Source organism: Cricetulus griseus, chromosome 3, assembly GCF_003668045.3.
Source record: "Cricetulus griseus strain 17A/GY chromosome 3, alternate assembly CriGri-PICRH-1.0, whole genome shotgun sequence".
Classification (NCBI taxonomy): Eukaryota; Metazoa; Chordata; class Mammalia; order Rodentia; family Cricetidae; genus Cricetulus; species Cricetulus griseus.
Genome location: NC_048596.1, coordinates 200,639,063 through 200,659,590, shown reverse-complemented (window position 1 = coordinate 200,659,590; position 20,528 = coordinate 200,639,063). Strand labels below are relative to the sequence as shown.

General features: G+C 45.3%; 1 protein-coding gene across 1 annotated transcript in view; it reads left to right on the top strand.

Moving 5' to 3' along the window:
- Positions 1 to 20,528, top strand: part of Abcb10 (ATP binding cassette subfamily B member 10) — a 35,046-nt gene that overhangs the window by 9,052 nt on the left and 5,466 nt on the right. The window contains 9 exon segments of the mRNA XM_027404859.2: positions 3,675 to 3,875; positions 4,794 to 4,996; positions 7,050 to 7,184; positions 8,936 to 9,082; positions 10,077 to 10,212; positions 12,237 to 12,332; positions 13,379 to 13,588; positions 16,027 to 16,106; positions 17,631 to 17,811. Coding sequence (XP_027260660.1) covers positions 3,675 to 3,875; positions 4,794 to 4,996; positions 7,050 to 7,184; positions 8,936 to 9,082; positions 10,077 to 10,212; positions 12,237 to 12,332; positions 13,379 to 13,588; positions 16,027 to 16,106; positions 17,631 to 17,811 — 1,389 coding nt within the window.

Here is a 20,528-nt window from a genome sequence, read left to right as displayed (position 1 = left end):
TTTTGTTTTTAAGATATGAGCCTGGGATAGCCTCAAACTCTATAAGTAGCTGAGGATGACCTTGAACTCTTAATATTCTCCCTTTTACTCCTGAGTGCTCGGATGGGCCTGCAGGTATGTCAACACATCCAGTTTGTGATTTGGGGTTTGTTGTTGTTATACTTTTCTTTGAGTTTTTTTGTTTTTGTTTTTTGAAACAGGATTTCTTGGTGTAATAACCTTGGCTGTCCTAGAAATCGCTCTGTAGACCAGGCTGTCCTCCTGTAGACCAGGCTATCCTCAAACTCACAGCACTCTGCCTGCCTCTGCCTCCAAGTCCTGGAATTAAAGGCGTTCACCACCACAGACAGGATAAAAATTCTTTTTTAAAAAATTATTCATTTTTATTTTATGCATGTGCACATGGATGTACGTGCATCACATAACATACCTGGGTTCTGCAGAGGTCAGAAGAGGGCATTGGATCCTCTGGAACTGGAGTTATGGATGGTTGTGAGCCACCATGTGGGTATTAGGTGAAAAGTTTCTGCACCCCAGTAAGCCTCTCCGCTGATGCAGCAATCCAAATCAGACCAAATCAAATGTAATTAGAAAAAGTCCACATTTAATGGATACAGTGCTCCCAGATGGCCTTCCAGCCCCCCAGAGAGGAGACAGAAAAGGGAGACCAGAAAAGCCAAGCCACTAGTCTGTTTTCTGGGAGACAGTTTAAATACCCTGGGGAAGTGGTCTTGAGCATCTCCGGGGGAGGGGTCATCATTTGGCGGGCTTTCTGAGATGCAGCAGGGTTTGCGGGGGGGGGGGGGGGAGCTAGGGGAAGACTCTTGGGTGGAACTTCGACCATAACATCTCAGACTCTTTGGGTATATGGATGCCAGGGGCTGGGGTGAAGCTTCCATCATAACACTAGGAATTGGACAAGGCTCCTCTGCAAGAGCAACAAGTGCTCTTAACTGCAGAGTCATTTCTCCAGGCCCCAATTTTCTTCACTCTCAATTACGAGTTTTGAAAACTGGTGTGTAAACTCCCTGAGTGGCCAGGTCTGACCTTCCCTGTTGAGCTGGCAAAGGACTTTGTTCTGGTTAGATACTTTGTCAAAGTCCAGTGTGCCCCTTCATTCATTGAATATGTATTGACTGAGTTCCCGCTTTGTGCTGTAGGTGAAGGTGGTGGGCTTACAGCAGTAAGCAAAACAGGCATAAACAGTAAGCCATTGATAACATTTAGAATTCCAGGAGGGAAAGTAGGAGACAAATGAAGGGCAGGAATCAGTGTCAGATATCTTCATTTTAAGTGAGGCTCCAGAGCTGGTCCTCTCAAGAGGTGATGTTGGAATAAAGATAACAAGGCCTATTGCCTATTCAAAAGGCCACTGCTGCCCTACATACTGCTAGAGCTCTGCTTGCTCATTGGTTGTCTTAGTTAGGGTTTCTGTTGCTGCAAAGAGACCATGGCAAAGGCAACTCTTATAAAGGAAAACATTTAATTGGGGCTGGCTTACAGTAAAGAGGTTCAGTCTGTTATTGTCATGGAGGGAAGTATGGTAGCATGCAAGAAGACATGGAACTAGAGAAGGAGCTGACACTTCTACATCTGGATCTGTAAGCCGCAGGAAGAGAATGCCACACTGGGCATGGTTTGAACTTCTGAGACCTCAAAGCCCACCCCTAGTGACATACCACCTCCAACAAAGCCACATCTATTCCAGTGAGGCCACACCTCCTAATAATGCCACTCCCTATGGCCAAGCATTCAAACACATGAATCTATGGGGGCATTCATGTTCAAACCACCACACTGGTCCATGCTTTCTCAAGACTATGTTAGAATGATTTCTTTAGCTGAAGTGTGAACATTAGGCCAAGGAGAAAGAAGCACCCATCCTCTGCAGATGGGGCCAGAGAACTCTTCCCAGAGTCACCAGCAGTCCTGCCATAAAGCAGTAAGGCTCCTATGAGGTTTGTAGCCCCAAACCAGAGAAGCCCAGAGGAGGCAGATCTACCCTCTACCAGTCACAGCACTGCTCTTTAAAGGGACCTAGGCTGCTGTTTCTTAATATTCTTCTAAAAAATGTTCTGTACTTGACAGGCAGTGGTGGCACACCTTTAATTCTAGCACTTAGGAGGCAGAGGCAGGTGGATAACTGAGTTCAGGCCAGCCTGGTCTACAGAGTGAGTCCTAGGACAGCCGGGGTTACACAGAGAAACCCTGTCTCAGAAAAACAAAACAAAACAAAAAGTTTTGTGCTCATATAAACTCTGAGGAAAGAAAAAAGAGGAAAACACCCAACAGATGCTAGCATTATTTTCTAAGACTTGTTTTTTTTTTTTAACCAATCATTTGTCTTTGTGTGTCTGTCTGTTTTTCTCTGTTTTAACAGTTCAATCTGGGGATTGAACCTAGGATTCACACATGCTAGGCAAGTGCTCTAGCACATAGCTACATCCAAAGTTCTCTTTATTTTGAGTCAGTGTCTCATTAAGTTGTTCAGACTGGTCTTGGACTCATTCTGGAACTTGTGATCCTCCAGACTCATCCTCCTTGATATCAGCCTGTGTCACCAGGCCCAGCTCCCATGGTACATCTTGCTGAACTGTTCCAAGTAGATACCCCAAGAATTACCTCATTCCTTATATTGGTAGCTTAATATTTATAATTTTTTCAAGACAGGGTTTCTCTGTAGCTTTAGAGCTTGTCCTGGAACTCATTCTGTAGACCAGGCTGGCCTTGAACTCACAGAGATCCACTTGCCTCTGCCTCCTGAGTGCTGGGACTAAAGGCGTGCTCCACCAAGTCCATATATATATATATATATATATATATATATATATATATATATAATTTATTTTTGGTTTTTCAAGACAGGGTTTCTCTGTGTATATTTGCAGCCTGCTCTGGAACTTACTCTATAGACCAGGCTGGCCTCGAATTCACAGAGATTTGCCTGCCTCTGCCTCCCAAGTGCTGGGAGCAAAGGCGTGTGCCACTGCCCAGTTAAATTCTTTTTTTTTTAAATTTAATATTTATTTATTTATTATGTTTACAGTATTCTGTCTGCATATATCCCTGCAGATCTCACTGGGATGGTTTTGAACCATTGTGTGGTTGCTGGGAATTGAACTCAAGACCTCTGGAACAGCAGCCAGGGCTCTTAACCTCTGAGCCATCTCTAAATTCTTGATAGTAGGTGCAACTTACCTTGTTTAGGTGGGTGTTTAAGACACTGATTCTTTTGCTGATATGACTAATGTTATAATCCCACATCCTTGGATTTATTTTTCCACACTTCATGTGGAAGTTTGTAAGTAAAATTCTCAGAAGTGCATTACTATTCAAAGGATCTCACTTGTTGCTGGTGTAAACTTGCTTCTTCCGTCAGTGCCACTGTATGTCCCCACCAGTGAGAGCCCCTTCCCACATCTTCACCAGCATTCTGAGCACGTAGTCTTTGCCAGTCTCACGAGAAAAAAATTGTCTTGTCTAGCTGGGCACACACATTCCCTCACAGTCAAGCTTCTTGTCCTTAACCTGAAGCCATCTGGCCCTTCCTTTAGTCAGGCCCATTGGTGAAGGAGAAAGCCCAGCCATTGAGGCTAGTGGAGGTCTGAGGCCCTTTGTGCTTGCACCTGTCCTGTGCTGTAGAGTGAGTTCTGAGTGTTGCTCCTGTCTTCCAGCCGCTGTTGGGTTTCTTGCTGTGTCCAGTGTCATCACCATGTCTGCCCCTTTCTTCCTGGGGAAGATCATTGATGTTATTTACACCAACCCAAGTGCGGACTATAGCGACAGCCTGACTCGCCTCTGTGCTGGACTCACTTGTGTGTTCCTGTGTGGTGCTGCTGCGAACGCCATTCGTGTCTACCTCATGCAATCTTCAGGTCAGTCTCATTAGGTTTGGGGGAGGGGGCGGTCATCTCAAAGATGACAAAGTCCTGAGGTAGTGTCAGGGCTTCGAGTGTCACTGCTCCAAGCCCCAGTCCAGTTTCTTCCTGAAATTGCATTCATTGGGGACAGATCCCACATCCCACCAAGATGGTATTATGATCATTCAGTACATTCTCTACTTTCTTGTGTTCAGGGTTGAGCAGGTAGTAAAAGCAAGACCTGTCTGCTCATGCTGTATAGCTACTGGGATAGGAACTTGAGTAGCATTTCTTTAGAGAGGCCTATTTAGCAAGCAGGGAACCACCCCAGTGCTGGTAGCCTAGGACAGCATTCCATGTCTGCATGGCTAGTAAGCTGCTCTCTAGGGTGACTGACCCATTGCTGCCATTGCAAAGTACAGTTCGTGTAAGGGCAGCCAGTCATGAACAGATTGACATTCTGGGTTTGTGATGCTCCTCACATGTCAAGGAACATGTTACCTTTTTTTAAAATGCATTTTTATTGTTGTTATGATGTGTTTACATTGTGCAGGCATGTATGCACATATGGTGAGGTCAGAGGAAAATGTTCTGGAGTCAGTTCTATCCTAGCCTTATATGAGTTCAAGGGTTCCATCTGATAACTCAGGTCATCAGGTTTACATGGCAAGCACCTTTATCTGCTGAATCATCTTGCTAGCCCATGTTACCTTTTATCACACTCTCCTCTCCTTGTACCCACAGTCTATAGTTACTAACAGGATGTTAACATGCTAACCCTGTATGAGTTCATTCCATGCCAGGATCCATTGAGTTGATGTGCTTAGTCTACAAGCTGGCTTTGAAAACAGGCTGTATAAATAGCTTGCTGGTGGCTGCCCCACGAGTGGCAGGTGGCTGCATTCACTGTTAGCTGCTGTGTTTGCTTTGCAGGTCAGAGCATTGTGAACAGGCTACGCACCTCACTGTTCTCCTCTATCCTAAGGCAAGAGGTTGCTTTCTTTGATAAGACCCGCACAGGAGAGTTGATTAACCGCCTGTCCTCAGATACTGCACTCCTGGGGCGCTCAGTGACTGAAAACCTCTCTGATGGACTGAGGGCTGGGGCCCAGGCCTCGGTTGGTGTTGGCATGATGGTACGTCAGCCTATTCCTCTTAGTGCTTTATGTCAGGGCTCTCGGGGCCAGGGCTTTTAAGCATGAGGGGCTTGAGATATTCTTGTAAGTTTGTAAGCTTATAGAGCCAAGAACATTGTCCCAGACTGTGGGGACATGGGGAATATCTCCCCTGGCCTGGCCTATATCTCTCTTGTGTAAGTATTAATCTAGAGAGCGGCTTTTCCTGAAGATGTGTAAGACCAGGGTGTGAAGACAGCTAAGAATGTCAGGCTAAAGAGCCCCTTTGGGAACCAACTGTCAGGTTTAAGGGGTACAGACCTCATTTTCTGTGCCCCTGCAAGGTGGCCTGTGTTCCACAGCTGTCTTGCTCATCTCTGCTGGCTCAGCCCATCTCAGCTTACTCTCCAGGTAGTATTTGTGTTCCAACCAGCGCTGCTGGCCTGAGTAACTTGTGAATGACCTTAATGTTTGTGGGGCAAGGTTAAAAGGCAAAAAGAATGGTAGAGTTGTAATTCAGTTAGTAGAATGCTTCCCCAGCATGCACTGAGCCCTGGGTTCAATCTCCGGTACTGAATAAAGCTGGCATGGTGGCATATGTCTGTCATACCAAAACTCAGTAGACAGAGGCAGGAGAATCATAAATTTAAGGTCAATCTTGCTAGTTTGAAGCTAGCCTTGATAATATGCGAGTGTATAAAAACAAACAAACAAATGAACAACAAAAGTCAAGCAAAGCAAAGGGCAGGACATAAAAAAAAAAGTATTGCCAATTACTTAGCAGAATTATGATTTGAGAGTAAGAAACAGATGAGCAATTAGTCAGTCCATCTTATAAACTTTACATTTTAGTCTTCAGTGTTATCACTGCAACTTTAGTAGACCTTAGGCCATTTATATTATTTTCTGTGCAAATGAGATTTGGCACATTTTAATAATGTATTGAAGAGCCACTAGTACCATTTAAAACAATCACCACATTGCAGAACTGGGGGAGTCTAATCGGCTGATTCAAGAAGGTTCTTGTAGAGATAGGCTGATCTCTGAGTTTAAGGCCAGCCTGGTCTACAAAGCAAGTTCCAGGATAGCTAGGGATATTGCACAGAGAAAACCTGTCTCCGAAACAAAACAAAACAAAACAAAAAACCAAAACCCCAAGCATTTAGACCAGATGTTGGTGGTACACGCCTTTAATCCCAACACTAGAAGGCAGAGACAGGCAGATCTCTGAGTTTGAGGCCAGCCTGGTCTATAGAGTGAGTTCCAGGACAACTAGGGCTACACAAAGAAGCCCTGTCTCAGAAAACAACAACAAAAAGAAAACAAAAAGGTTCTTATTCTTTGAGGTACTATTGTAGCTAAACTGACCAAGCCTGGCCTACTGGCTCTAGGCTGCTAAGCCAGGGAAACAGTTCCCCCACTCTAACCTATGGCTGTTTTATTCATATCCCTGTTTCAACTGTGTATGATATGGGATGTTTTGGTGTCTTCTCTGACTTGTTGATCTATGTGGGAAAATTCTGGACACTCTGGGCCTTAGGGTGATGATGGCTGAGTTTAGAACTCATGATGTGGTTTTACTAGTGCTGAGTAGGCCTCTCTGCTGAATCTTCATTCCATCCCACCCCTCGCTCTGCTGTTGAAGATGTGGTCTGGCATAGTAGAGCCTATTGGAATTGGCCAGCAAATATGCTGTTTACATCTTTTCTCCAGCAGTGGCAGCCACAGTTCTCCTTGGTAGTATGCCCACTTTGAGTTTTTGTGGTTGTTTTGGTTTTGAGGCAGGGTTTCTTTATGTAGACCTGGTTGGCCTGGAACTCACTATGTAGACAAGGCTAGCCTCTAACTCATAGAGATCATTTGCCTCCGTCTCCTTCTGAGTGCTGGGATTTAAAGGCCTATGCCATCACACTCAGCTTTGGTGTTGGGTTTTGTAAGGATTAAAGATGCCAGGAAAATCCAACCCAGACAGGAGGCATGGCTTAGAGACAGTGTCTTCCTGTCTGCATAGTGTAGGTCTGAGGATGCCTTGCCATTTCAAGGAACACATGCTCTTAACTTTTGTTCTTCACAGTTTTTTGTGTCACCCAGTCTGGCCACCTTTGTTCTGAGTGTGGTACCTCCGATCTCTATCCTCGCCGTGATTTATGGGCGATATCTACGGAAACTGTCCAAAGCCACACAGGACTCTTTGGCACAAGCCACACAGGTACTGGCCTCCCATGTGTGTTATCTAGGTATGGGGCTCACAGCAACAGGCAGAATGCATGGTGTGCAAGGTGTGTTCCTGCCCAGCACCAGCACCAGGGAAAGACACAGCAAAGGCTTTCCTTTTCTCCCAGTAGACCTTAATGTGAAATGCTCTACACCTGACTTGCCATTTACCCCAGAGTACATCCAATCTGCTGGCCAAGAACTCACTGTATAGCCAAGGCTAGCCTCAGATTCATGGTAATCCTTCTGCCTCTGTCTCCCAAGTGCTAGGATTACAGTTGTGAGCCTCCATACCTTGTGGTATCAATTTCTCACTGTTTTCTATCACTGTTCCTTGTAGGACTGAAAGCTAATATGACCAGCTGTGGTGGGACACACCTGTAAGATAAGCATTCTGGAGCCTGAGGCAGGAGGATCATGAGTTTGAGACCTAGGCTCCCTCTCTAGACCTTTTCTTAAAAGACAAAAATAAAAACAGAAACTTATGCACTTTGGGGAAAATGTTTAGGTGGCACCATGTCCTTCATTAACTCAGTAAAGCAGACTGTGTAGCACTGTCTTAAAATTTTTTTTCTTATTTTTAGTTATGTATACAGGGTATGTGTATACATAAATGCAGTTGCACTCAGAGGCCAGTAGAGGGCATTAGGTCTCTTGGAGCTGAAGTTACAGACCATTGTGTAGTACCTGATAATGGTGCTAAGAATCAAACTTAGGTCTTTTAGAATAACATGCTTTCCACAGCTGAGTCATCTTTCCATCCCAGCACTATCTTTTTAAATCCAAAATAACTTGTATTTTCATGTTTCAAAAAGTGTGCCTTTTTATAATTGGAAATATGAAAATATTAAGTGACATAAACATAATAATCCTATTTATCCACAATTCCAGATAATCCAAAACTCTTCAATAATTCAGAGTTAGTGTCATTGATGTTTTGTAGTTTAGTCTTTCCACCTGTCTTTTTTTTTTTTTTCTGCTGCCCTATTACTTGTCTGTCTGTCTTTGTAAAGTGTATGGGCACTCTCTCTCTCTCTCTCTCTCTCTCTCTCTCTCTCTCTCTCTTTCTCTCCCTCTCTCTCTCTCTCTCTGGGTGTGTGTGTGTGTGTGTGTGTGTGTGTGTGTGTGTGTGTGTGTCTGAGTCTGTCAGTCTGCGTCTGTGTCTATGTGTGTGCACACATAATATGTACATACCCACAGAAGCCAGAAGAGGGCATTTTACTTCCTGAAGCTGGAGTTGCAGGCAGTTGTAAGCCACTCACTGAGGTTAATGCGCCCAGGCTCAGTTCCTTACAAGGACAGTAAGCACTCCTGTCTGTCTGTGACATCTCTCCAGCCCTGCAGTTTTTATTTTTCTGACAGCAAGAGGGATTCTTCTTTGCACTCTGCTCTGTGATCTTACTTGGCTGTGCTTCTCATGCAGCCTTCCATTGGCAGCATGTTGAAGAAGAGCCACATTTTAATTTTACTGTTGATTGCATTGTGACACTCCTCCCTTCACCATGAGTTTGTGTGTGTGTGTTTTAATGTATGAGTGTTTTGCCTGCATGTATGTCAGTGCACCACATGTGTACTTGGTATCTGGAAATAAGAGGGTACCGGATCCTCTGGAACTGGAGTTACAGATGGTTGTGAACCACCACGTGGGTGCTGGGAATCAAACCTAGATTCTCTGCAAGAGCAACAAGTATTCTTAACTGTGACGCCATCTTCCCAGCCCCTTGCTATGTGTTTGAATTCTCATAGCTAGCTGAGGAGCGTATTGGAAACATAAGAACCATCCGAGCTTTTGGGAAGGAGACGCTAGAAGTGGAGAAATACAGCAGCCAAGTGGACCGGTTGCTGCAGCTAGCACGGAAGGAGGCCTTCGCGAGAGCCGGCTTCTTTGGAGCAGTAAGTAGTTTGTTTATTGTAGGCAGTGAGACTGCAAGAGATTTTCATTCTGTGGCTCTTGACAGTAGAAATGATTTTATTTCAACCCTAAGAATGACTTGGCCTTTAAGCTATTTTTATGGAAGAAGAGGAGAACAAGAAAGTGGAATCAGAGAAAAACAGTGTGTGTAAAATCTGGTGCTCACCTCCAGTATGTGTCCAGGCAGCTTTAAGAGCCACTGGCATTGAGTATCCATGCTGTGTGGACCTTAGGACTGTGCCACGACATATGTTTACACAGGCTTCTGAGTCCTTCAAATGTAATCTCATTTGGCTAATCCTGTTGAGGACTATATGACTTCAGTACATTCCAGAAGAAAGTATAAGAAACTGATCACAAAGTACCCAGAAGCCCTGAGTAGAAAACCACCTTATGTACTGGGCATACTCAGGATGCTAAGACAGGCAGATTGTTGTAAGTTTGAGGCCAGCCTGGTCTATACAGTGAGTCTGGGCCAGCCAGGGCTGCATAGTGAGACTGTCAAACAAACAAAAACCTGAAAAAATGAAAATTGAAACATTTCCATTTAAACTGGAAAGAACCTCTCAGAGGCTATTAAATGGATTGAGAAGCAGCACCTCCAAGAAGACCTCACTAGGGACCCAAAGCTCCCAGAGTGGGGAGCAGAGCTTAGAGGCAGGGCTGCAGCTCTAGGTGGAGAACATCTCCTCAGAGCCATGAATGTGGCACACTGATTTATCTTCAGTTAGGGAGGCATAGTTGTTACTGTTGAGAGTCTTTTACAAGCTGAGTAGGTTGGGGGAAATAGCCTGAGAGGCAATAGCATTTAAGCTTTTGTGGGAATGTAAGTATTTTCTTCACTGTTGCAAATACTTCATAACCTTTTCTGTGAGAAATTTTATATATTAAAAGGGAGTCAGAGGCCTAGTTTATACTTTTGTGTCCCAAGAGGCCTTTGGTCCTACTGACCACTTTGTTTTCTTCCTCCTGTAGGCTGGGCTCTCGGGCAACCTGATTGTGCTGTCTGTCCTGTACAAGGGGGGCCTGCTGATGGGCAGTGCCCATATGACAGTGGGCGAACTCTCCTCCTTCCTCATGTACGCTTTCTGGGTTGGATTGAGCATTGGAGGTATATTACATAAACAGGCTTTGAGGGTACACATTGAAAACCAGGCCTCACTGAGTAGCCATTCTTGCTGTGCCATTCCCTTAAGCAAAAATGAAGTTACATGAGTGGGTGAGTAGGTTCCCTGTTGGGTTGGGGCCCTTTTTTCCTTCCATAGCTCAGGGCCACAGGGGAGCCATGTTTCCCAAACTACTGTTATTGAATGTCTCCTGCTACCCAGGGGAGAGGAGGGTGGTTGGTAGGAGTGGATGGAGATAGTAAGCCTGGATAGTAAGTTTTATATCACACATTTTGCAGCTCCGAGTCTTAAACCCTCCATATTCAGCCTCTCTTCTTCCTTCCTCAGAATTAGTGATACATTTTTGTCTTTTTATTTTGTTCTTTGACAGTTTCATACATACCTAGTACATTCTGACTATTTCCCCAGCCCTCCCTTCTCCCTCTTCTATCCCTCTTAGCTTCTCTTCTCTACAGATCTCTTCCCCACGCTCATGATTTTATGTTTTGTTTTGTGTCCCACTGAGTTTAGCCTGGACTGACAGTATGACTCTGGGTTTGGAACTACCCATTGAGCTTGGTAGGCTCACCAGTGGGTAACAGCTGAAGACAATGACTCCCTCTTTCCCAGAATCTGTGGGTAGTCAGAAGTTCAGCAGTGAGCGGGTAGGACCCTACAGAACCTTTTCTTGTCCCTTGCAGGGCCATTCTCATCCAGGCCTAGCGTCTGTAACCACAGCTCCTATGAGTGTATGATTGCAGTGGCGTGCCATGCCCGGAAGGTGGCATTTCACGGCCCTTCCTCCCATCTCCTTGCTTTAGCATTCTTTTGGCCCATTCTTTGGCAAATGTTTCTAAACTTTAAAGGGGTTATATAAATGCCTTGTTTAGGACTGAGCTCTCAACTGGATCTCTCTCACTGAGTCTCTGTATTCACTGCTGTTCTCTACAAGGAGAGGGTTCTCTAAGAAAAGCTGAAAGTAATATTTGCCCATTGGTATACATAAAATTTAAATAAATATAAATCTTTTAAAATTGAGATTCTTACTATATAACACACGTTGGCTTTGAGTTCTGTCCTCTTGTTTCAGTCTCCGGATTACTGGGATTACAAATGTTGGCCACCATACTCAGCTTTGGGGAAAAAAATTTTTTTTGAGACAATGTATCTATGTAACCTTTGCTATCCTGGAACTTGCTATGTAGACCAGGCTGGCCTGGAACTCACAGAGGCCTTAGAATTCTTTTTAAAAAAGCAATACTGTTGCATTTATAGAGATTGCTCCCTCCCACCCCAGTTTAGTTCAGTCATTCTCTTCACCTGAATGGTCTATTTGTTACACAGTTGCTGAGCCTACATTGACACATTGTTGTTATCAAAGCTAGCATTGGGTTTAGCTCTTGGTGTTATATATATACATTGTGTGGATTAGACAAATATGTATTGTCCTGGATTCACCATAATAATATCACAAAGCAGTTACCTTTGCTACTTTGTGTATTTCCACTTTCACCTGTTAATTCTTCTACCCCTGGCATCCACAGATCATTTTCTTACTACCTGTACAGCTTTGAAGTTTTCAAGTGCCATGGGGATGGAATCAATTAAGCATGCAGCCTTTTCTTGTTGGTTTACTTATTACTGCACATTTAAGATTCTTTTATGTCTCTCATGGCCTAAAGCCCTTGTAGAATCTTTTTTTTCTTCTAGGAATTTCAGTTCACTTGGGGTAGGTAGGCCCTGTGAGGCACTTGCTGTGCTGTCTGAGGAGGTTTCTTCTTGTCAGTACTATGACTTCTTACTGGTAATCAGTGTGGCCACATAAGTTTCCCTTTCCTTATTAGCAATCTGTGAAACCTGAGAAAGAGAAACTGTGGGAGAGCTAGGGTAAATAATGGACGGATGCAGCAGCTAGCAGCCTCCGCTCCTTTAGTGAAAGTAGCAGATTTCATGTTGATAGCTGCAATTGCCAGGATTCCTCAGGACAGGCCTTTCTTGTCAGCTAACGATAAACTCTTCTTGCCCTCAGGTCTAAGTTCATTCTACTCCGAGCTGATGAAAGGCCTGGGTGCTGGTGGGCGGCTCTGGGAGCTGCTGGAGAGACAGCCACAACTGCCTTTTAATGGTGGGTCTGAGGTGGGGATGTTCTTTGCTGGGATTTTAAGAAGCAATCTTTGGACAGTTAGACCAATGTTCTGCTTTCCTCAGAAAATGGGCCACTGCCAGGAGGTGGCCTCTACTTCAGAGCAGGGAGAAGAAAGTCAGGAGTCCCGTGGGACCGAGTGGGTACACTTCAGGGATGTTCTGGAAATGTGGGGCTGATGATCTGGCATGCTGCTCATGCACCTGCAGCCAGTCATTACCAGCAAGGACAGGATGGCAGCAAGTTGACCTGGTGTGAGTAGGAACATGTAGGTGGCTTTCTAGAATCTTCCTTAGTGACTCTGACATTTGCAAGAAGTTGGAGGGAGAAGATGAATAAAAGACTTCACATTTCTTGACATTTGGGAGTGATTTGGGAATGCTGCTTCTAAGTACAAGGACCATCTCCTCCTTCCTTGTCATCAGCTTCCCTCAAGCCATGGGCTTAGACCATCTGGAGGAAATGTGGGAGGAAGACGGCCATACGTGGTAACACTTAGCACTCAGGGATGCCTACATGTTGCTAGGTGCTTGCAGTGCAGTGTGTCAGATATTGGTACTGTCCAGGATGATAGAAGCTAGGGCCAAGGTCACACTGGGGCTAAGTAAACTTTTGACCTTCCTTAGCCTCAGGGCTATCATACAGCCTCTATCATTGCACTTTTGAAATGTTTATTTGGGGTATATGAAGAACTCTGCAAAGGAGCTACTTGAGTGCAATGGCACTGGGAGAAGTTATTAAGTTGGCACCAGACTGCCGCAAGGGTGAGTCTTCATGGCACTTAACTGGAGCAGGCTATAGTGTACAGCCCTAAAATCCTCCTAAGGAAAGGTGGCGTCTCAGGTTTGTAAGGTCACACAAGGCTGTCTGCACATTATCCTATGCATGATAAGCCCAGCACATGGGCCTGCTCCTCCAGGATGAACTGTGTTGGGAAAGGACATCTGTCCCTGTTCACTTCAGATAGGCAAGTTCTGCCATGAGCTCCATTTTTGCTTTATCTCTCTGTATTCTCTCTTGTGTTTCAGAGGGAACTGTGTTAGATGAGAAAAGCTTTCAGGGTGCTCTGGAGTTCAGAAATGTGCACTTCACGTACCCTGCTCGGCCAGAAGTATCTGTGTTCCATGATTTCAGTCTTTCCATTCCATCTGGATCTGTCACAGCACTGGTTGGCCCCAGTGGTTCTGGAAAATCAACAGTTGTCTCACTCCTGCTGCGGTTGTATGACCCTGTTTCTGGTAGGTGGCTAATGATACTGTGGGCAGATGCATCCCTGAGTTGTTTGTGTACTCTTCTGTTGCCTGCTCCCACCCCATGCCCAGGAAAGATCACACCTGGAGGAGACTTGTATAGTGCTCTGATTTCCACACTCAACAACACTTCCCTGCATTCCTACTGTTGGATGTAGGTGAGTGTCTTAGTTAGGGTTTCTATTGCTGCAACAAAACACCATGACCAAAAAGCAAGTTGGAGATGAAAAGGTTTATTTGGCTTATACTTCCACTTTGCTGTTCATCATCAAAGGAAGTCAAATAAGGCAGGAAACTGGAGGCAGGAGCTGATGCAGAGGCCATGGAGGAGTGCTGCTTACTGACTTGTTCTCCCTGGCATGCTCACCCTGCTTTCTTATAGAACCCAGGTCCACCAGCCCAGAGATGGCACCACCCACAGTGAGCTGGTCCTTCCCCCATCAATCACTAATTAAGAAAATGCCTTACAGCTAGATCTTATTGAGGGCCTTTCTCAATTGAGCTTCCTTCCTTTCAGATAACTCTAGCTTGTGTCAAGTTGATGTAAGATTAGCCAGGAGAGTCAGCAGGACAGTACCCAATAGTACCCAGGAAATGCCTTCTAGTGCCAGCAGCCAAAGGTGCTGTGGAGTGTTCCATACTCACACTGGAGCACTGCCTCCAAACTGTTCCTAGACTGTTTTTTGTTTGTTTGTTTTGTTGTTGTTAGGTTTTTAAAGACAAGGTTGGCCTGGAACTCACTATGTGGATGAGGCCAACCTCACACTTGTGGCAATCCTCCTGTCTTTGCCTCCTGAATGCTGGGATTCTAAGCATGCACCACTATGCCCACTTCCTTTATAAAAAGTTAATCTGGTACCAGGGGGTTCCACTTTCATGTGGTAATGCTGCTGCTAAAATTTTCTGAACTAGACCCAGGCAGTGGTGGCTGGTCTACAAATCTACACAGAGAAACCCTATCTTGAAAAAAAAAAATTGTAGGAACTAGTAGGAATTTTTCCTGTAGACCAGGCTGGCCTCGAATTCACAGAGAACTACCTGTGCCTGCCTCTGAGTGCTGGGATTTGTGTGTGTGTGTGTGTGTGTGTGTGTGTGTGTGGTGTGTGTGTGTGTGTGTGTGTGTGTGTGAGTGTGTGTGTGTGTGTGTGTGTGTGTGTGTGTGTGTGTGTATGTCCTCTGTATGCCCTCCCCACGCAAAACCCAGTTTCCACTCCCCAACTCCGAAGTTCTAACTTTATAAAATGCTGACCATGTAACCTTTTGGTAACATTGGGGTCTATCCAACAGCATCAAAGCCACACCCCAGTACCACCTCCCATGGCTCTGCAAAATGTCAGTCTATAAACCATTCTTAGTGCTCATTGACTTCCAAACACTGAACATAGAAATAGTTGTCACAGGCACAGCTATGGTATGTAGCTATGGTATGCCTGTAGTGTTGGCAGATCTAGGACATCTTAAGGGCAGGAGTGCTAGGATTAAAAGTATGTGACACCAGCACCCAGCTACCTTTTCTTTTGAAACAGGTTCTTACTAAGTCTTACAGACTTTAAACCTGTTTGTCTGTGCATGAGCTTTAATTTTTGGATTTAGAAAACAAGTATGACACTGTCTCATTCATTATAAGATATATGTATATATGTCCTGCATAAGCTTAGATGGAGTGACAAAATAGACTTCATTTTAACTTGGAGAACACTTATAGAACTCTCCACTCCCCTGGAACCAGGCCTTCGTGGTCTCTTCTGATACTTGCATGATCAGGAGACTATAGAGTCAGGAGGTTGCCATGTGAACTGCTAGCCTGTGGGTGTGCATAAGACATCAGATTCATGGAACACCAGCATTACCAGGTAGCCCAGCTTGCAGCAGACTCAGGAAGGAAGTCAGAGTCTCAGACCTCCCAGAAGACCCCTCTTGCTCTGAAAGTCCAAACTTTGTTGGTTTTAGGTTCCATGTGGAAGTTAGGGTTTTTTTTGGGGGGGGAACCAGGCCTTTGTATATGCTAGGAAGTGTTTCACCAGTAGCCACACTCCAAGTCCTGAGTATATGTTTAGTTTTTGAAAATTGTCTGTGGTTTGGGATATAGATCAATTGGTTGACTGCTTGTTTAGCATGCATGAAAATCTGGATTTGATCCCCAGTACAGCATTTCGGGAGAGGGGTCAAATCACTGTTTGGTACACTCCTATAATCCCAGGTAGGAAAAGGATTGGAAGTTCAATATTATTCTTGGTTACATAGTATGAAGTTAACTAGGCTACAAGAGATCTATTCTAAGAAAGAGGGGTATGGGAGAGGGAAAGACAGACAGACAGAGACAGAGAGAGGTAGAAAATATCTAGAATTTTCCCACCGGGTCCTTTTTGTGTTCACTTTGGTTATCAGCCCTCACCTGTGGTGACCTCGTGCCCCACCCCCAACAGGAACTGTCAGTCTTGATGGCCACGACATTCGTCAGCTAAACCCCACCTGGCTGAGATCCAAGGTTGGGACAGTCAGTCAGGTAAGACATTTTTGTTGAAGCTGCTTTTCCCTTTCTCTCTCTCTCTCTCTCTCTTTTCTGAGACAAGGTTTCTCTGTGTAACAGTCCTGGCTCCTGACTGTCTTGGAACTCTGTAGACCAGACTGGCTTTGAACTCAGAGATCTGCTTAACTCTGCCTTCCAAGCACTGGAACTAAAGGCATGCGCCACCATACCCATATGCCAGTCTTCCTTTGCTCTCTCTCTCTCTCTCTCTCTCTCTCTCTCTCTTTGTCTCTCTGTTTTACAAGACAGGTTTTCTCTGTATAACAGGCCTGGATGTCCCGGAACTCACTCTGTAGATCAGGCTGGCCTCAAACTCACAGAGGTCTGCCTCCTTCTGCCTATCAAGTGTGGGCCATCACACCCTTCTTCCTTTGCTTTTCTTGATCTCATGTTTCTCAGGAGAGGGACAGAGGCTTCCAGATGGATCACACCTGTTCAACACACAAACTTCTGGCTGTGAAGACTCAAAACTCTTCATCAGTTGAAGTGCTGACTTTTTATTGAGAGCTGAGGCTGATGCTTCTTTGCAATGTAGAGGGTTGGTGGCGGGAAGAGTTGCATGGGTTGGTGGCAGGAAGAGTTGCAGAAGCTCTCACTGTTCTTCCCAGTTCCCATTCATGGTCATGGAAACCAAACGTGGTTCCTTTTCATGACGCTGCTTGCTCAAGACTGTGTGAAGCAACAAAACTGTATCATGGCAGGTTTCTCGTACCATGCGCACCTTGTAGTCATACTCACACCTCCCATTTTTGCACTTTGATGGGGACCCCTCCTATACTAGGTTGGACTGTACTAGACCTTAGAAGTGTGCATCGTGAGGGCAGAGGCGAGACAAGAGGCACAGGACTCTGTCAGGATGCTGTGGTGGTGTCTGGTTGTATGTCAGAAAGCAATGGATGGACAAGGACCCTTTGTCTATAATGAAAGGTAGACAGTTGGACTTGCATCTTCCAGGCCTTGCTAGCCCTAAGGGAAGTGTTGAGATCGACAAAGTTGTCATGGGCCAGCAGTTGTGGGCACCCATCTTGGGGTCTCCTTTCCACAATGTGGTGAAGACAACAGATCCAGTTGGTCTTGTTCATGGTAAACTGGTACCTTTTTTTTTTTTTTACAAAAAAAGTTACATTATTTGTTTGTTTTGTGTCTGTGTGTGTGTGCGCACAAGACATGGTGTGCACGTGGAGGTCAGATGACAACTTAGGGGATTTGGTTCTCTCCGTTCACAGGGTGAGCTCTGGGAATGAACTCATTGAACTCAGGTTGTCAGGCTTGACAACAAGCACCTTTTACCTCCTGAGACATTTGCGGGCCCCTAAATTGGCACTTTTAAGATTGGCTGGGCAAGGCAAGGCTGTAAAAGAGCAGGACCTCCAGGCAGAGCCCTGTTCTGTGAGTGTGTATCACTTTTGGCTGAGGCCTGTCCTCAACTCCTTGGTACCCATGGTGCCTACCTGAACTTGGCTGAAATTTCTGACAAATGTGCTGTATTTACAATTCTAGGAGCCAGTCCTGTTTTCCTGCTCTGTCGCAGAAAACATTGCCTATGGTGCTGACAACCCATCCTCAGTCACAGCCCAGCAGGTGGAGAGGGCAGCAGAAGTGGCCAATGCTGCGGAATTCATTCGTAGATTCCCACAGGGTTTCAGCACTGTGGTCGGGGAGAAGGGCATCCTCCTGTCTGGTATGTGATACTTGCATTTTATTTATTGGCTTACTCCTGTCAGGTGTATAACTGCCCCGCTGAGTAACAGAAGCACTTACTCCAGGAAATTCTCATGTGGTTCCCGGTGCACTGTCATTTCTAGATGAGGTTTTCATCCGTGCAGCTTAGGAAATCACTTCATCATTTCTGAAAGGATGTGTTTCCTTCACTTTCCTCCCAGAGCTCTCCTCAGTAGCACCCAGTGACGGCATGCCTGTCTCCGTCTGAGAAGAGATGTGCTTTGCAGACTGAGGCTATAGGGAATTAAGGAAAAGGAGGTGTGACAGGGTGGAAGATGATGACCTGCCCAAGGAAAAGGAGACTATCCCAAAGAAACCCAGTGTCGAAAGTTGTCTTAGTTACCGTCCTATTTCTGGGAAGAGATACCATGACAAGGCAACTTTTAATTAGGGGCTTCCTTAAGGTTTCGGAGGGCAATGCATTATCATCATGCATGGAGCATGGCAGCAGGCAGGGCAGGTGCTGGAGAAGTCGCTGAGAGCTTCACATCCTGATCCAAAGTGGCGGTGGGGGGCTGGGGGGTGGGGGTGACAGGGAGGGAGGGGGGACTGGTGTGGGCTTTTGAAACCTCACAGCCTACCTCCAGCAACACTCCTCCAACAAGGACACACCTCTTAATCATTCTAATCTTCTTCAAACAGTGCTACTCCCTAGTGATGAAACATTCAAATATATGAGCCAGTGAGGGTCCTTTTTATTCATATCACCACAAAAGTATTATTTTCCAGTGTGGACCAGGGGGGTCAATGAATTTTCCAGAAAGGACAAAGAGTGAACTCTTTAATGGACCATCTATCATATCTGTCAATTATGATGCCGTTTTATTTATTTATTTGTGTGTGTGTGGTGTGTGTGTGTGTGTGTGTGTGTGTGTGTGTGTGTGTGTGTGGTGATAGAGATGGAGCCCTGGGCCTTGAGCACCGTAGGCAAGCTTTCTATCACAGAGCTACACTTCTAGCCTGTGCTTATTTCCCTAAAGAACTCTTGAAAAATGTAAAGTGCATCCTTCACTCAAGGGCTTTGTGAAAAGACTGTGATCCTTATGTGGCCTTTGGGTCCAAGCCTGTTGAAAGGCTTTATCTCTGGGAGGCAGAGTTGACCATCCGGGACATCCTCAAGTCTAGCAGACAGTTGCACACTGTGGATACCACATTCTTGAGGGAAAGGGAAGCTTGTTCTGACTTGCTGTAGAATGTGGAGTAGGACCACCTGTGGTGGAGCTAAAGGGAAGCACATTTTTGCTTAAGCACAAACTTTTTTTCATTGCAAATGCTAAGACCTGTTTCTTCTAAAGGTTCTGAACTTTCATCCTCTAAGGTGTCTGATGGCTAGACCTGACAGTGGCCCTTTCCAGCTCTGAGGTTAGATCACAGAGGATAAATGAAACAAAAAAGGTGGTGACTATTTTGCATGATTAAAATAAAAAGCAGCAGGAACATGTTTTTTGGTGTTGTGGCTAGATATCATGAGAGATTCATCATAGCATGGGGTTCATCTTTCAAGCCAGCCCCCTGTTCCCTTGGAATAATTTCTGCATGTTTTTACATCTTAACAGGATTCTCATGCTTCATTTTGCCGTCAAGGAAGCTATAGGTCCTTTAGTCTTTTTGTTTTTTGAGGCACAATCTCACTATATAGTCCAGGTTTGCTCAGAATGTTAAACTTCCTGTCTCATCCTCCAAAGTGCTAGAACTATAGGCATATACCACTGCACTCAAATGCCTTTGGCCTTTGCAGTTTGAAAGGAATAGACAATTATAGGTTTTTAGTTTACTAGTTGGTGTTGAGGACAACATTCCAAGAGGCCATTAGTTGCTGTTCCATGATCCCACCCTAGGATGCTCCAAAGACCATTCTGGGGCACTCACTTACTGCACAGGGCCAGTCAGGGGATTCCTTGCATCCCACGATGGCTCCATGTGAGTATGGCACCTCAGCATCTGTTGAATATGATAAACACCTGGATGAACTGGCATGCTACCCAGCATCACTATGAATAAAGTTGTTCCATCCATAGTCAACTTGAAAGTAGTGCTGTTAGCAACTGAAGTAGAATTGAGGCTCACATCAGGAGGTGTGAGCCTCTGGGAGTTCTGGCTGCTGGAAGATGAGTACTTGAGGGAAAGAGCCAGATACAAGGCAGATGGGAATGGCTACATTGCTTGTTTCAAGCCTGCATCTTAACATTCCACCTGTTCCCTGGCTTGGGGTGGGATGGGGGAATTGGGGCTTAAAAGAAAAGTGGACAAGAGTGGCTTTGTAACCTCCAGGAAGCTGCCATGGGGCAAGGAGGCAGAATACCACAGGAAGGGAAGGACTGAAGGCTGTGTGGCAACAGGGAGCAATGGAGATGTGCACCCAACATCACTGGTTCTTTTTTGCTTCCAAGGGGTTTCAAGTTCCCTCAGTGTGCCATCATGTTAGGAGGAATGTAAGGGAAGCTGTAGCCACGCCTTCTTAGGGGCTGGCTACAGGAGTACCTGGACAGGCTTGTAAGGGCATGGTCAGAGTGAGTAGGGGGTCTATGTTTTCGGTTTCGGTTTCTCTCTTGGCTGCTTGCTGTACAGACTACCACCGGCTGGCTGGTTCGCTCTGTAAGTAAGGCTTTTCCCTATTAAATACCCTTATATTTCTACCTGACTCCGTATTGGTAATTTCCTACTATAGAGGAATGT